General features: G+C 43.8%; 1 protein-coding gene across 1 annotated transcript in view; it reads left to right on the top strand.

The window, feature by feature from the left end:
• Positions 1-15,738, top strand: part of LOC137369874 (KAT8 regulatory NSL complex subunit 1-like) — a 306,772-nt gene extending 291,034 nt beyond the window's left edge. Inside the window, exons 11-14 of the mRNA XM_068031535.1 lie at positions 4,028-4,088; positions 4,198-4,310; positions 13,166-13,415; positions 14,415-15,738. Coding sequence (XP_067887636.1) covers positions 4,028-4,088; positions 4,198-4,310; positions 13,166-13,415; positions 14,415-14,690 — 700 coding nt within the window. The 3' untranslated portion in view covers positions 14,691-15,738. The remainder of the gene's footprint in view (positions 1-4,027; positions 4,089-4,197; positions 4,311-13,165; positions 13,416-14,414) is intronic.
• The last annotated feature ends 587 nt before the right edge of the window (positions 15,739-16,325 follow it).

Here is a 16,325-nt window from a genome sequence, read left to right as displayed (position 1 = left end):
TTAGTCGTTCATGATAAGTCAACCCCTTCATCCCAGGAATCAGCCTAGTGAATCTCTTCTGAACTGCCTCCAATGCCAGTATATCCTCTCTTAAATGCGGGGACCAAAACCGTACACAGTAGCCCAGGTGCGGCCTCACCAGCTCCCTGTACAGTTGTAAGAAGACTTGCCTATTTTTAAACTCCAACCCCCGAGCAATAAAATTCCATTTGCCTTCTTAATTACTTGCTGCACCTGCATGCTAACTTTGTGTTTCATGCACAAGAACACCCAGATCCTTCTCTGCTGCACTTTTTGGAGTCTCTCTCCATTTAAATAATAGTCTGCCTTTTGATTTTTCCTACCAAAGTGCATGACCTCACACTTTCCTACATTGAACTCCATCTGCCAAGTTTTTGCCCATTCACTCAACCTATCTGTATCCCTTTGTAGATTCCTTATGTCCTCATCACTGTGTGCCCTCCCACCTATTTTTGTATCATCAGCAAATTTGGATATATTATACTCTGCCCTCCTCCAAGTCATCAATATAGATAGTAAATAATTGAGGCCCTAGAACTGATCCTTGTGGCACTCCACTCGTTACGTCTTTCCAACCTGAAAAAGATCCATTAATCCCAACTTTCTGTCTTCTATGAATTAACCAATCCTCAATCCATGCGATTACATTACCCCCAGTACCGTGAGCTCCTAACTTGTGCAGTAATCTTTTATGTGGCACCTTATTGAATGCGTTCTGGAAATCCAAATATACTACATCTACCAGTTCCCCTTTATCAACTCTGCTTGATATATTCTCAAAGCACTCTAGCAAATTTGTCAAACATGATTTCCCTTTCACAAAACCATGTTGACTCTGTTTGATTGCGTTAAGCTTTTCTAAATGTCCTGCTATTTCTTCCTTAATAATGGACTCTAGCATTTTCCCAACGACTGATGTTAGGCTGACTGGCCTATAGTGACAGATTTCCTTCCCTAAAAGACATTAGTAAGCCAAATGGGTTATTATGACAGTCCAGTAGTTTCATGGTCACCATTACTGAGACCAGCATTTTTTAAAATATAATTCCAGACGGACCACCTGGCATCGACCTAGGTACCGGAAACAGCAACGGTAAACCCAGCCCTGTCGATCCTGCAAAGTCCTCCTTACTAACGTGTGGGGGCTTGTGTCAAAATTGGAAAAGCTGTCCCATAGACTAGTAAAGCAACAGCCTGACATAGTCATACTCACGGAATCATACCTTACAGACAATGTCCCAGACACCACTATCCCCATCCCTGGCTATGTCTTGTCCCACCAGCAGGACAGACCCACCAGAGGTGACGGGACAGTGGTATACAGCCGGAAGAGAGTTGCCCTGGAAGTCCTCAACACTGACTCCGGACCCCATGATGTCTCGTGGCATCAGATCAAACATGGGCAAGGAAATTTCCTGTTGATTACCACCTACCTGCCTCCCCACCCTCAGCTGATGAGTCAGTGCTTCTCCATGTTGAACACCAATTGGAGGAAGCACTGAGGATAGCAAAGGCACAGAATGTACTCTGGGTGGGGAACTTCAATGTCCGTCACTAAGAGTGGGTTGGTAGCACCACTACTGACCAAGCTGGCCAAATCCCAAAGGACATAGCTGCTACACTGCGGCAGGAGGCGAGGGAACCAATAAGAGGGAAAAACCAACTTGCCTCGTCCTCACCAATCTCCCTGTCGCAGATGCATCTGTCCATGTCAGCATGGTAGGAATGACTAGTGTATGGTCTTTGTGCAGAGAAAGCCCCTGTCTTCACACTGAGAATGCCCTCCATTGTGTTATGTGGCACTACCACCATGCTAAATGGTATAAATTCAGAACAGATCTAGTAGCTCAAAACTGGGCATCCATGAGGCACTGTGGGCCATCAGCAGGAGCAGATTTGTATTCAACCACTATCTGTAATCTCGTGGCCCGGCATATCCCCCACTCGACAATTGCCATCAAGTCAAGGGATTAGCCCTGGTTCACGGAGGAGTGCAGGAGAACCTGCCGGGTAGCATCAGGCATACTTAAAAATGAGGTAAAAATACGAAATGCTGGAAATACTCAGCGGGTTTGGCAGCATTTGTGGAGAGAGAAGCAGAGTCAACGTTTCAGGTCAGTGACCCTTCATCAGAACTGAAGTGCCAACCTGGTGAAGCTACAACACAGGACTTCATGCAGTCGTAACAGCAGAAGTAGCATGCTATAGACAAAGCAAAGCAATCTCTCAAATAATTGATCAGATCAAAGCTCTGCAGTCATGCCACGTCCAGCCATGAATAATGACGGACAATTAAACAACCAACCAGAGGAGGAGGCTGAACAAACATCCCCATCCTCAATGATTGGGGAGGCGAACACCTCAGTGCAAAAGACAAGGCTGAAGCATTTGCAGCCATCTTCAGCCAGAAGTACTGAGTGAATGATCCATCTCGGCCTCCTGCTGAGGTCCCCAGCATCACAGATGCCAGTTTTCAGCCAATCCGATTCACTTCACATGATGTCAAGAAATGACTGAAGACACTGGATACAGCCAAGGCTACGGGCTCTGACATCATCCCGGCTGTAGTACAAATGACTTGTGCTGCTAACTAGCCAAGCTGCTAACCAAGCTGTTCCACTACAGCCACAACACTGGCATCCATGCAACAATGTGGAAAATTGCCAAGCTATGTCCTGTCCACAAAAAGCAGGACAAATCCAATTCAGACTGCTACCCCATCAATCTATTCTTAATCATCAGCAAAGTGATGGAAGGTGTTGTTGACAGTGGCACTTACTCAGTGGCACTTATTCAGCAATAACCTGCTCACAGGTGCTAAGTTTGGGTTACACGAGGGCCACTCAGCTCTAGACGTCATTACAGCCTTGGTCCAAACGCAGACAACAGAGATGAATTCCAGAGGTGAAGTGAGAGTGACTACCCTTGACATCAAGGCATCATTTGGCCGAGGGTGGCATCAAGGAGCCTTAGCAAAATTGAAGTCAATAGGAATCAGAAGAAAACTCTCTGCTGGTTGGAGTCGTACCTAGCACAAAGGAAGATGGTTGTGGTTGTTGGAGGCAAATCACCTCGGCCCAGAACATCGCTGCAGGGGTTCTTCGGGGTGGTGATCAGGCCCAACCATCTTCAGCTGCTTCATCATTCAGGCAGAAGCGGGAATGTTCACTGATGATTGCATGGTTTGCAGTACTGTTTGCATTTCCTCAGATACATTCAGGCTTGGGCTGATAAGTGGCAAATAACATTCTCGCAACAAAAGTGCCAGACAATGACCATTTCCAACAAGAGAGAATCTAGTCATCTCCTCTTGACATTCAGTGGTATTACAATCGCTGAATACCCCACCATCGACATACTGGGCATTACTATTGACCAAAAGCTTAACTGGACCAGCCATATGAATACTGTGGCTACAAGACCATTTCAGAGGCTGGGAATTCTGTGATAACTCACCTCATGACTCCCCAATGCCTGTCCACCATTTATAAAGCGCAAGTCAGGAGTGTGATGAAATACTCTCTCTTTGCCTGGATGAGTACAGCTCCAACAACACTCAAAAAGTTCAACATCATCTATGACAAAGCAGCCTGCTTGATCGGCACCCCATCCACCACCTTGAACATTCACTCCCTCCACCACTGGTGCACAGTGGTTACAGTGTGTACCATCTACAAGATGCACTGCAAAAATTCACCAAGCCTCCTTCGACAGCACCTTCCAAACCCACAACCTCTACCACTTAGAAGGACAAGGGCAGCATAGGAACACCATCACCTGCAAGACACACACCATCCTGACTTGCTACTATACCAGTGTTCCTTCATTGGCTTTGCCAGCGACACTCACATTCCATTAATGAATTTTTTCAAAAGAGGATCTCACAAACAGCAGTGAAATGAATGCCCAGTGTTGAGATCATCTCTCAGAGATATAAGATGCTATATAGTTAAAAGCATGACTTCAAACGAGTACCACATAATCATCTCTCATTTCTCCTTGACAGTTGGCGAGTTGCAGACGTTGAACAGTCAAAGCTGCAGAATTGCAAGTTAGAGGATGACCAGGTAGTTTATTACATATCAGAAGTTTTAAAAAGTCTACAGAGAATTATTGAATCTGTTTTATTTTGCTGTTGGCTTTAAACCCTTCGATTGTCTATTCTTAAATACATAGTACGAGGAAATGTCTGACGAAGCCTTCCTTAGCCGCCATTCGAAATGTGAGGAAATGGAACGTTCCAGATGGTGCTTGTGGTCTTCGTCCAGCTCGGCCAGGCGGGGAAGCAGGTAAATGTGGTATTGGAGGTTCCTGTTTCGAATCCACAAATTAATTTGGATTTCACTGTCAGTGTATAGTAACATGTGGGAGTGATAAAATGTTCAATCCTCCTCAAAAATGCCTTTCAATTGCCCCATCCCTCAAATACCTAACTGATTCTCTTTTAAAATTCCCCACACTCTCTGCCTTCCTGGGCAGTCCATTCCACACATTCACCTCCCTCTGTTTAAAGCATATGAATCTAAACTGCCTGTGTGCCATCCCTCTTCAAAGCTTGAGAATTTGTCCTCTTGTTATATAGGAACAGGAGTAAGTCATTCAGCCTCTCCAGCCTCTTCAAACATTCATAACCTTTCCCTTCTCTCTTCCAATTACCTTGCTTTAATTTTCAACAATTGCCATTTGCTGTTCATCATCCTACCTTCCTAACCCATCCAGGTCCCTTTGCCTTTAGTGGCGCACAGTGGTTAGCACCACAGCCTCAGAGCTCCAGCGACCCGGGTTCAATTCTGGGTACTGCCTGGGTGGAGTTTGCAAGTTCTCCCTGTGTCTGCGGGGGTTTCCTCCGGGTGCTCCGGTTTCCTCCCACATGCCAAAGACTTGCTGGTTGACAGGTAAATTGGCCATTATAAATTGCCCCTAGTATAGGTAGGTGGTAGGGAAATATAGGGACAGGTGGAGATGTGGTAGGAATATTGAATTAGTGTAGGATTAGTATAAATGGGTGGTTGATGGTCGGCACAGACTCGGTGGGCTGAAGGGCCTGTTTCAGTGCTGTATCTCTAAACTAAACTAAACTTACCTGTTGTCTATTGGAATTTGTGTCACCTGAAAATTTAATAGTATGATTACAGCACAGAAGTCGGCCATTCAGCCCATTGTGTGTGTGCAGGCTCTGTGCAAGCACAACTTATCTTGTCCCACGACCCCACCTTTTCCCCGTAGTGCTGCACATTTTTTCTCTTATAATTATCTAATTTTCTTTTGAAAGCCTCGATTAAATCTGCCTCCTCCACAGTCTCAGGCAGTGCATTCCAGACCACTCACTGCGTAAAAAAAGTTTTTTCTTTTGCCACCGTTGCATCTTATGCCACTCACCTTAAATCAGTGTCCTCTGGTTCTGCACCTTTCTGCCATTGGGAACAGTTTCTCCCTGTCAACTATGTCCAGACCCCTCTTGATTTTGAACACCTAGCAAGTCTCTTGTTAATCTTCACTAAGGATAAGAACCCTAGCTTCTCCAGTCTATCCATGTAACTGAAGTTCCTCATCCCTGGAATCATTCTTGTAAATCTTTTCTGCACCCCCTCTAATGTCTTCATATCCTTCCTAAAATGTGGTGCCCAGAATTGGATACAATACTCGAGTTGAGGCCAAACAAGGGTTTTGTAAAGGTTCACGATAACTTCCTGCTTTTGTACTCTATGCCCCTATTTATAAAGGCTGAAATCCTGTATGCTTTATTAACCGCTTTCTCAACCTGTCCTGCTACCTTCAGTGATTGGAGCACATATACCCCCAGATCCCTCTGCGCCTGCACCCCCTTTAGAATTGTATCCTTTATTTTATGTTGCCTCTCCTCATTCCAAAATTAATCACTTCACACTTCTCTGCATTAAATTTAATTCCACCAGCCTGTCTGTGTCCTCTTGAAGTTTATCACGATCCTCCTCACAGTTCACATTACTTAAAAGTTTTGAGTCACCTGCAAATTTTGAAATCGTGCCCTGTGCACCCAAGGGACTCCACTGTATACCTTCCTCCAGTCCGAAAAACAACCGTTCACCACCACTCTATTTCCTGTCATTTCGCCAACTTCGTATCCATGCTGCCACTGTCCCTTTTATTCCACGGGCTTTAACTTTGCTGGCAAGCCTGTTTTTTATCAAATGCCTTTGGAAGTCCATGTATACTGCATCAACCACATTACCCACATCAGCCTTCTCTGTTAACTCATGAAAAAGCTCAATCAAGTTAGTTAAACACAGTCTGCCTTTAACAAATCCGTGCTGGCTTTCCTTAATCTATATGTGTCCAGGTAACTATTAATTTTGTCCGGAATTATCCTTTCGAAAAGCTTTCCCACTACTGAGGTTAAACTGACTGGCCTAATTTGCTGGGCTTATCCTTTCACCCTTTTTTGAACAAGGGAGTAATATTTGCAGTTCTCCAGTCCTCTGGCACTACCACTGTATCTAAGGAGGATTAGCTAATTATGGCCAGTGCCTCTGCAATTTCCGCCCATGCTTCCCTCAGCATCCTCAGATGCATCTCATCCGATCCTGGTGACTTATCAACTCTTAGTACAGCCAGTCTATCTAATACCTCCGTTTTATCAATTTTTAGCCCATCCAGTGTCTCAACTACCCACTCTTTCAATATGATTTGGGCAGCATTTTCTTTGTTGGGAAAGACAGATGCAAAGTACTGATTGAGTACCTCAGCCATGCTCTCTGCCTCCAAGCGTAAATGCCCTTTTTGGTCCCTAATTGGCCCCCTCCTCCTCTTACCTCCCTTTCACTGTTTATATTTCTGTAGAAGCATTTGGATTCCCTTTTATGTTAGCTGCCAGTCTCTTCTCATCCTCTCTCTTTGCTTCTCTCATTTCTTTTTTCACTTCCCCTCTGAAGTTTTTATAATCAGCCTGGTTTTCAATTGTATTATCAACCAGACATCTGTCATACACCCCCTTTTCTCCTTCATCTTAGTCTATTTCTTTCGTCATCGAGGGAGCTTCTACATTTTCTCCTGGTGGGAATGTATCTCGACTGTACCCAAACTGTCTCCTTTATGAAAGACAGCCCGTTGGTCCATTACAGTTTTGCCTGCCAATCTTTGATTCCAATTTACCTGGACTAGATCTGTTATCACCCATTGAAGTTGGCCCTCCCCCAGTTAATTATTTTCACTCCAGATTTAGAATTTTAGAACATTACAGCGCAGTACAGGCCCTTCAGCCCTCGATGTTGCGCCGACCTGTGAAACCATCTGACCTACACTATTCCATTTTCATCCATATGTCTATCCAATGACCACTTAAATGCCCTTAAAGTTGGCGAGTCTACTACTGTTGCAGGCAGGGCGTTCCACGCCCCTACTACTCTCTGCGTAAAGAAACTACCTCTGACATCTGTCCTATATCTTTCACCCCTCAACTTAAAGCTATGTCCCCTCGTGTTTGCCATCATCATCCGAGGAAAAAGACTCTCACTATCCACCCTATCTAACCCTCTGATTATCTTGTATGTCTCTATTAAGTCACCTCTCCTCCTCCTTCTCTCTAACGAAAACAACCCTAAGTCCCTCAGCCTTTCCTCGTAAGACCTTCCCTCCATACCAGGCAACATCCTAGTAAATCTCCTCTGCACCCTTTCCAAAGCTTCCACATCCTTCCTATAATGCAGTGACCAGAACTGCACGCAATACTCAAGGTGCGGCCTCACCAGAGTTTTGTACAGCTGCATCATGACCTCGTGGCTCCGAAACTCGATCCCCCTACTAATAAAAGCTAACACACCATATGCCTTCTTAACAGCCCTATTAACCTGGGTAGCAACTTTCAGGGATTTATGTACCTGGACACCAAGATCTCTCTGCTCATCTACACTACCAAGAATCTTCCCATTAGCCCAGTACTCTGCATTGCTGTTACTCCTTCCAAAGTGAATCACCTCACACTTCTCCGCATTAAACTCCATTTGCCATCTCTCAGCCCAGCTCTGCAGCCTATCTATGTCCCTCTGTACCCTACAACACCCTTCGACACTATCCACAACTCCACCGACCTTCGTGTCATCCGCAAATTTACTAACCCACCTTTCTACACCCTCATCCAGGTCATTTATAAAAATGACAAACAGCAGTGGCCCCAAAACAGATCCTTGCGGTACACCACTGGTAACTAAACTCCAGGATGAACATTTGCCATCAACCAATCAGCTAGCCAATTTCTGATCCAAAGCTCTAAATCACCTTCAACCCCATACTTCCGTATTTTCTGCAATAGCCTACCGTGGGGAACCTTATCAAACGCCTTACTGAAATCCATATACACCACATCCACGGCTTTACCCTCATCCACCTGTTTGGTCACCTTCTCGAAAAACTCAATAAGGTTTGTGAGGCACGACCTACCTTTCACAAAACCGTGCTGACTATCGCAAATGAACTTATTCTTTTCAAGATGATTATAAATCCTATCTCTTTATAACCTTTTCCAACATTTTACCCACAACCGAAGTAAGGCTCACAGGTCTATAATTACCAGGGCTGTCTCTACTCCCCTTCTTGAACAAGGGGACAACATTTGCTATCCTCCAGTCTTCCGGCACTACTCCTGTCGACAATGACGACATAAAGATCAACAACAACGGCTCTGCAATCTCCTCCCTGGCTTCCCAGAGAATACTAGGATAAATCCCATCTGGCCCAGGGGACTTATCTATTTTCACACTTTCCAAAATTGCTAACACCTCCTCCTTGTGAATCTCAATCCCATCTAGCCTAGTAGGCTGTATCTCAGTAATCTCCTCGACAACATTTTCTTTCTCTACTGTAAATACTGACGAAAAATATTCATTTAACGCTTCCCCTATCTCCTCTGATTCCACACACAACTTCCCACTACTATCCTTTATTGGCCCTATTCTAACTCTAGTCATTCTTTTATTCCTGATATACCTATAGAAAGCCTTAGGGTTTTCTTTGATCCTATCCGCCAATGACTTCTCGTGTCCTCTCCTTGCTCTTCTTATCTCTCCCTTTAGATCCTTCCTGGCTAGCTTGTAACTCTCAAGCGCCCTAACTGAGCCTTCACGTCTCATCCTCACATAAGCCGCCGCCTTCCTCTTGACAAGCGCTTCAACTTCTTTAGTAAACCTGCTTGTTCCTTGTTTGTTTCCATTGCCAACCTAAACCTTATGATATTATGATCACTGTCCCTAAATGTTCACTTACTGACATTTGATCCACTTGACCTACCTCAGTCTCTAAAACCAGATCCAGCATTTTGGGCAAGTGCATTTCTGTCCAAATCTCCAAACCACAGTGTCCAGTTACTGTCAATAAACTATCTTCGGAGCTTTCTTTTGGCAATTTTTCCCCAAATTCCATTGCTGATGTTGGGATTCATCAGCATTGGAGCAATCCTGTATCTCAGCATTCTTCATGTGTCAGCATCGATTTTGATACGAATGTTTCAGTTGAAAATAGCAACGGATACTTAGAGAGGTTCAAGTTAACTAAGGATAGCCAGCATGGATTTGTAAAAGGCAGATCATATTTGACTAATCTAATTGAATTTTTTGATGAGGTTGATGAAGAGAATGCGGGGATGTTGTTTATATGGACTTTAAGAAAATATTTGATAAGGTAGCACATAAAAGGCTGGTTAACAAGATTGCGGCTCATGGAATAAGAGGGTCAATGTCCAATTGGATAAAAAATTAGCATAAGGATAGAAAACAGCAAGTCGTAGTAAATGGTTGTTTTTCAGACTAGAGGATGGTAGACAGTGATATTCCCCAAGGGTCACTGATTTTTTTGCTGTATATAAATGACCTGGATCTTGGAATAAAGAGTAGAATCTCAAAATTTGCTGAGGACTCCAAACTTGGAGGTGCGGCAAACAGTGAGGATAATATGAACTGCCTGCAACACAACACGATAGGCTAGCAGATGGGCAGAAAGGTGGCAGATGGAATTTAATACTGACAAATCTGACGTGATGCATTTTGGCAAAAGGGATAGGGAGAGGCAATATACACGTAATGGCACTGTTCTAAAGAGCGTGCAGGAACAGAGGGACCTGGGTGCATGTGCATAGATTTTTGAAGGTGGCAGGACATATTGAGGGAGTGGTTGGTAAAGCATATGGGATCTTGGGCTTCATAAATAGAGACATTAAGTACAAAAGCAGGAAAGTTATGCTGAACCTTTATAAAGGTCTGATTAGGCTCCAGCTAGAGTATTGCGTCCAGTTCTACTCACCACACTTGAGGAAGAATGTGAGGGTCCTTGAGAGGGTGCAGAAGAAATTTACCAGCATGGTTCCAGGGATGGGGGATTTTCGGTACAAGGTTAGGTTGGAAAACCTGGGTTTGTTCTTAGGGCAAAAGAGATTGAGGGGAAATTTAATAGAAGTGTACAAGATTATAACAGGCTTCAATAAGTTAGGCAAGAAAAAACTGTTCCCGTTAACTAAGGGACGAAGGACTAGTGGGTACAGGTTGAAGGTTTTGAGGAAAAGAGCAGGGGAATATGAGTAAGCACTTTTTTACACAGTGGGTGATAATGATCTGGAACTCGCTGCCCACAAGGGTGGTGGAAGAGGAGATGATCAATGACGTCAAGAGGAAGTTGGATGGCCACCTGAGGGCAATAGACTTGAGGGCTACGGGGATCGAGCCAGAAAGTGGATAGATCTACAGGGATCGAGCTGGGAAGTGGAACTGTTTGCCTAGCTCCGTGGAGAGCTGGCATGGACTCGATGAGCTGAATGGCCTATACACTCTGACAAGTCCAACCCGTCCAATTACCGCCCCTGCAGTCAACTCTCAATCATCAGTAAAGTGATGGAAGGTGTCATCAACAGCACTATCATGCGGCACTTGCTTAGAAATAACCTGCTCAGTGACACTCAGTTTGGGTTCCGCCAGGACTATTCAGCTCCTGACCTCATTATAGCCATGGTTCAAACATGGACACAAGAGCTGAACTCGTGAGGTGAGAGTGACTGCCCTTGACATCAAGGCAGCATTTGACCGATCATGGCATCAAGGAGCCCTAGCAAAACTGAAGTCAGTGGGAATCGGGAAAAACTCTCCACTGGTTCAGTCATATCTAGTACATAGGAAGATGGCTGTGATTGTTGGAGGTCACTCATTTGAGCTCCAGGACGTCACTGCAGGAGTTCCTCAGGGTAATGTCCTAGGCCCAACCATCTTCAGCTGCTTCATCAATGACCTTCCTTCAGTCATAAGGTCAGAAGTGGGGATGTTCGCTGATGATTGCACAATGTTCACCATTCGTGACTCCTCAGATACTGAAGCAGTCTGTATAGAAATGGAGCAAGACCTGGACAATATCCAGGCTTGGGCTGATACGTGGCAAGTAACATTCGCGCCACATAAGTGCCAGGCAATGACCATCTCCAACAAGAGAGAATCTAACCATCTCCCTTTGACATTCAATGGCATTACGATCGCTGAATCCCCCACTATCAACATCCTAGGGCTTACCATTGACCAGAAACTGAATTGGAGTAGCCATATAAATACCATGGGTACAAGAGCCGGTCAGAGGCTAGGAATCCTGAGGCGAGTAACCTCCTGACTCCCCAAAGCCTGTCCACCATCTGCAAGGCACAAGTCAGGAGTGTGATGAATACTCTCCACTTGCCTGGATGGGTGTAGCTCCAACAACACTCAAGAAGCTCAACACCATCCAGGACAAAGCAGCTCGCTTGATTGGCACCCCATCCACAAACAATTACTCCCTCTACCACTGACGCACAGTGGCAGCAGTGTGTACCATCTACAAGATGCACTACAGCAATGCACCAAGGTTTCTTAGACAGCACCTTCCAAACCCAAGACCTCTAATAACTAGAAGGACAAGGGCAGCAAATGCATGGGAACACCACCACCTGCAAGTTCCACTCCAAGCCACACATCATCCTGACTTAGAACTATATTGCCATTCCTTCACTGCCGCTGGGTCAAAATCCTGGAACTCCCTTCCTAACAGCACTAGGGTGTACCTACCTCACATGGACTGCAGCAGTTCAAGAAGGCAGCTCACCACCTTCTCGAGCAATTAGGGATTGGCAATAAATGCTGGCTTAGCCAACGACACCCACATCCCATGAATGAATTTTTAAAAATACTGACGCTCAGTTTGGGTTCCGTCAAGGCCACTCAGCTCCTGACCTCTTTACAGCCTTTGTCCAAATATGGTCAAAAGAGCTGAACTCCATAGGTGAGGTGAGAGAACAAAAGGAAAAGGGAGTGCTAATAGCTGTAGTTGTTCTGTGACATCATTGTCGTTAATCTCTTCTACCCTTTGCCCTATCACACACCTTCCCTTTTGTTCTTCTCCCCACCCCCCCACCCCTTTCACTTGCTCAGTCAATTGCGTTTCTAACTTTTGCCAGTTCTGGTGAAAGGTCTCAGACATGAAATGTTAACTCTGCTTCTGTCTCCACAGATGCTGCCAGACCTGCTGAGTATTTCCAGCACTCTCTGTTTTTATTTCAGGTTTCCAACATCTGCCATATTTTACTTTTATTACAACATTTCCTTTATTTGTTCATGGGCAGCAGCTGATGAGGCTGTACCTATTGCCTATCTCTAGTTTCCCTGAGAAGATGGTGCTGGGATGCTTGTGTTTTTGTGACTGGATGGCTCACTAGCCTATTGTAGAGGATTTAAGAGTCAACTGTAGTTGGCGCTAGTCATAAGTGAACCAGGTTGGGATGGCAAGATCCCAGATACTTTCTAATCGTTTGATGTCATGGGGCAGAGGTAAGGACCCTACAATTGGCCTTGGTGTCTGAACGGAATTCAGCAATAGGTTCTCAATCCTGACCGCTGCTCAGTGACTCCTGCTGGGAAGTAATTGTGTGCGAGGGTCAGGCTCAGCTCGATCATCATGTGATTTAATAGATTTGCGTATGAGATGACTACTGAGGTGAAATAATGGCAAGCAGTTAATGTTCAAGTTGCTGGCATGAGGGGAGAAAATTGTGTTGGGCCTGGGGAACATGCAGTTGATTGGTTGTTGTCCTAATGCCAAAGTTGGAACCAACTAGGGATATATTTTATGTGAAGGTTCTCAACGTGTATTGTTTTCTTCTGGTTTCCAGATCTTCCAACAAAGCTGACGGCAGGTCTACCCCACAGCCACAGCAACCAAATCTAACAACCGCTCAGCCTGTGTCACCTGACAGTGGATTTCAGCTACTCACTGACTATCCCCATTCGTTCACTGGCCCTGTCAGCCCTGAAACCTACTCATCGCTCAATTCCTTCTCCGCAAAAGATCGCACAAGAGTCCTGTCCTTCAGCGAGGACACGCGGTCATCTACACCTGAAGTCACAGATGAAGAAGTACAGGTACTTCTGTGCATGATTCTGTCATGAATCCCTATGTCTGTAGTAATGATGGAAACAAGTGTTGTGTTGTCCAGTACATCAGCTGATAGCCATATGTGACCAATTGGGAATCCAGATGTGGTTATTTGTATTTGATTAGTAATTAAAAAATGAATAATGGACATAGTTATTGGGCATGTGATCTCATTCATATTTGCATGGTGTATGCATGTGTACTTCAGTTTTTTTCTGCAGGTGTCAGTGAAATGGTAAGATGAAAAGCAGGATGTGTGTTATTTTGAGCATTGTGAATACTTAACTGCCTTGGTGGTAAATGTTAACTAAATGCACAAATGTGAAGTACGTTTACCTGAATTGTGTGTTTCTGTGCGAGAGAGAGGTGTTTCTATTAAAATTAGTGAATGTGGCCACACCTGTTGCTATCCAGTAATTTTTTATAGACAACACTGACTTGGTAAGTTGGGATGCTGCAGTTACACTGTTCCATTAGTGATGATACTGTGGTTCCTCATTTATTGCCTGAGCAGATCATGGTGGCTCTCTGATTTACAACTAAAAAACAAAAGAGTTCCATTTATTTAGGCCCTTTCTTCACCTCAGGATATCCTAAAGCACTTTACAGCCAGTGAAGTACTTTTAAAGCAAAGTAGTGTTAAATATAGGAAACTGAGTGACTTTTAAGTAGACTGCATTGCACGGGACTTGGGCGGTATGCAGGTACTTTCTCTGAAGAACATTAGTGAACCAGTTGGATTTTGATATTTTGTAAATTTTCATGGTTAATTTTCTGGTGCCAGTCCACAAATTACCAGATTTATTGAATTAATTTTCCCAACTTGCCATGTAAGATTTGATCTGTTGAGCTCTGGTTGCTGCTCGAGTACTGTAACCAATATACTACGCTACTGTATGTCATTGTCACTCAGGAGAAAACTGGGGTGGTGGGGGGGACAAATTTTTTTGATGTATTCTAATAATGTATTTTATTTATTCTCGTAGATGGTGCAACCATGGGAGCCAAGGATATTTCCCTTAACGGCTGAAGACTTGGAAGTATTGAAAGGACGTCCCAACTGCCTTCGAGAAAGCCGCTTTGAGCAACCAAGGGACCTGCACTGGCCATTGGCTAACAAGCCAGGCATTAGGACCGAATCTGCAGAGTGTGTCCCTTCGTTAACACAGAGTCCGAGAGGTCACACATGTTTACAGGAGGACAACAGTTCAGACTTGAGATTGACTCTGGCAATAGAGAATGAACGAAGTATGGATAGGTGAACTCGACACACCCAGTAATTTAACAACCAGACCCGCAGAGCAGACACATCTTGTATATACATGCTGTATCTATATATAAATATATATAAAAAGAGAGAAAAACTGTTATTTTGTTTTTAATGTTTGATATTCAAACATCTATTTTTGAGAGAATGCATATATAATAACTTCTATTAAGTGGGCTTTTTTCATTTCTTTTCAAGTCAATGTACTGTAAATTGTACTATTTGGGGGTGGGGGGTGGGGGCAGTGATAGTGGCCAGGGGAATCAGTCACAAATGTAAAGAATTTAAAGTCCTGTGTGTAAAAGTGATGTCAGTCTGTGCCAACAAAACAGGAAGGGAAAACTTTAGAGAGAGAATTTTTTTTTAATAAAAAAGTTTAATGGGAGGGAAGGAAGGGGACAGGAATCCTCATTGGGAAGAGTAGAAATAGTTTTTCCTGTTGCAGTAAATCCTTTGGGCTTGTCTTCATTAACACTGCTGAATTCTAGAATACTTGTGCTGTTGTATAGCATGCCCGAGGAATGGTCGACTGACTGTACTTTCCCTATATTAAATTACTACGGTTCTTGTTTACCACTTGTGTTTGTACTTTAACTCTTTACCCAATGTGCTCTTGTGCAGGGCTGCTTGCTAAATTGTTTCACTGAATTTTGTAGATCAGCAAGTAACATAAAAGGGAACTCAGAAGACTTACAAACATGTAAATACGTAATCAGAGTAAGGGTGGGCTGATTCGGGACCGAAAAGGAGATGATCTTGTGGAGACTGAGGTCATGATTGTGGCAGTAAATGAATACCTTTGCATCTGTGTTCACTAACAAAGAGGATGTTGTCAATATCACAGTAAAGGAGGAGGTAGTAGAGAAATTGGAAAGGATAAAAATAGTAATTAAAAGGTTGGCAACGCACAAAGTGGCAAAGTCACCTGGTTTCGATGGACTACGTTCTAGGTTGCTGAAGGAAGTAAGGGTGGAGATCGTGGAGGCTCTGGGCACAATATTCCAATCCTCTTTAGATATGGTGATATTCTCAGAGGACTTGGCACCCTGTTCTGAAAAAGGGGAGAGGGATAAACTCAGCAACTGCAGGCCAATCAGTCTAACATCAGTGGTGAGGAAACTTTTAAAAACAATAATATGCGATAAAATTGTCACTTTAAAAAATATGGATTACTTAAATATTATTCAGCACGATTTGTTAAAGGCAAATCGTGTTTGACTAACTTGATTAAGTTCTTTGATAAAGTAATGGAGAAGGATGATGAGAGTAGTGCAATTGATGTATATATGGACTTAAAAAGGCATTAATGAAGTAACACATGGTTGACTTGTAAAATTGAAACTCATTGGATTCAAGGGGCAGTGGCAGCATGAATATAAAATGGGCTCAGGGACAGAAAGACAAGAGAGTATTGATAAACATCTCTTTTTCAAGCTGGAGGGAAGTATACAGTGGTGTCACCCAGGGATTGGTGTTGGGACCACTGATCTTTTTGATATATATTAATGATCTAGACTTCAGTATACAGGCATTATTTCAGTTTGCAGTTGACACGAAACTCAGAAATGTGGCAAACAATTAAGAGGTTAATAAGAGACATCAGTAGAATATAGACTGGCGAAATGGCAGA

This window comes from Heterodontus francisci, chromosome 5 (genome assembly GCF_036365525.1).
Source record: "Heterodontus francisci isolate sHetFra1 chromosome 5, sHetFra1.hap1, whole genome shotgun sequence".
Lineage (NCBI taxonomy): Eukaryota > Metazoa > Chordata > Chondrichthyes > Heterodontiformes > Heterodontidae > Heterodontus > Heterodontus francisci.
Note: the sequence above shows the minus strand (reverse complement) of the source record. Positions and strands in the feature narration are given on the sequence as shown.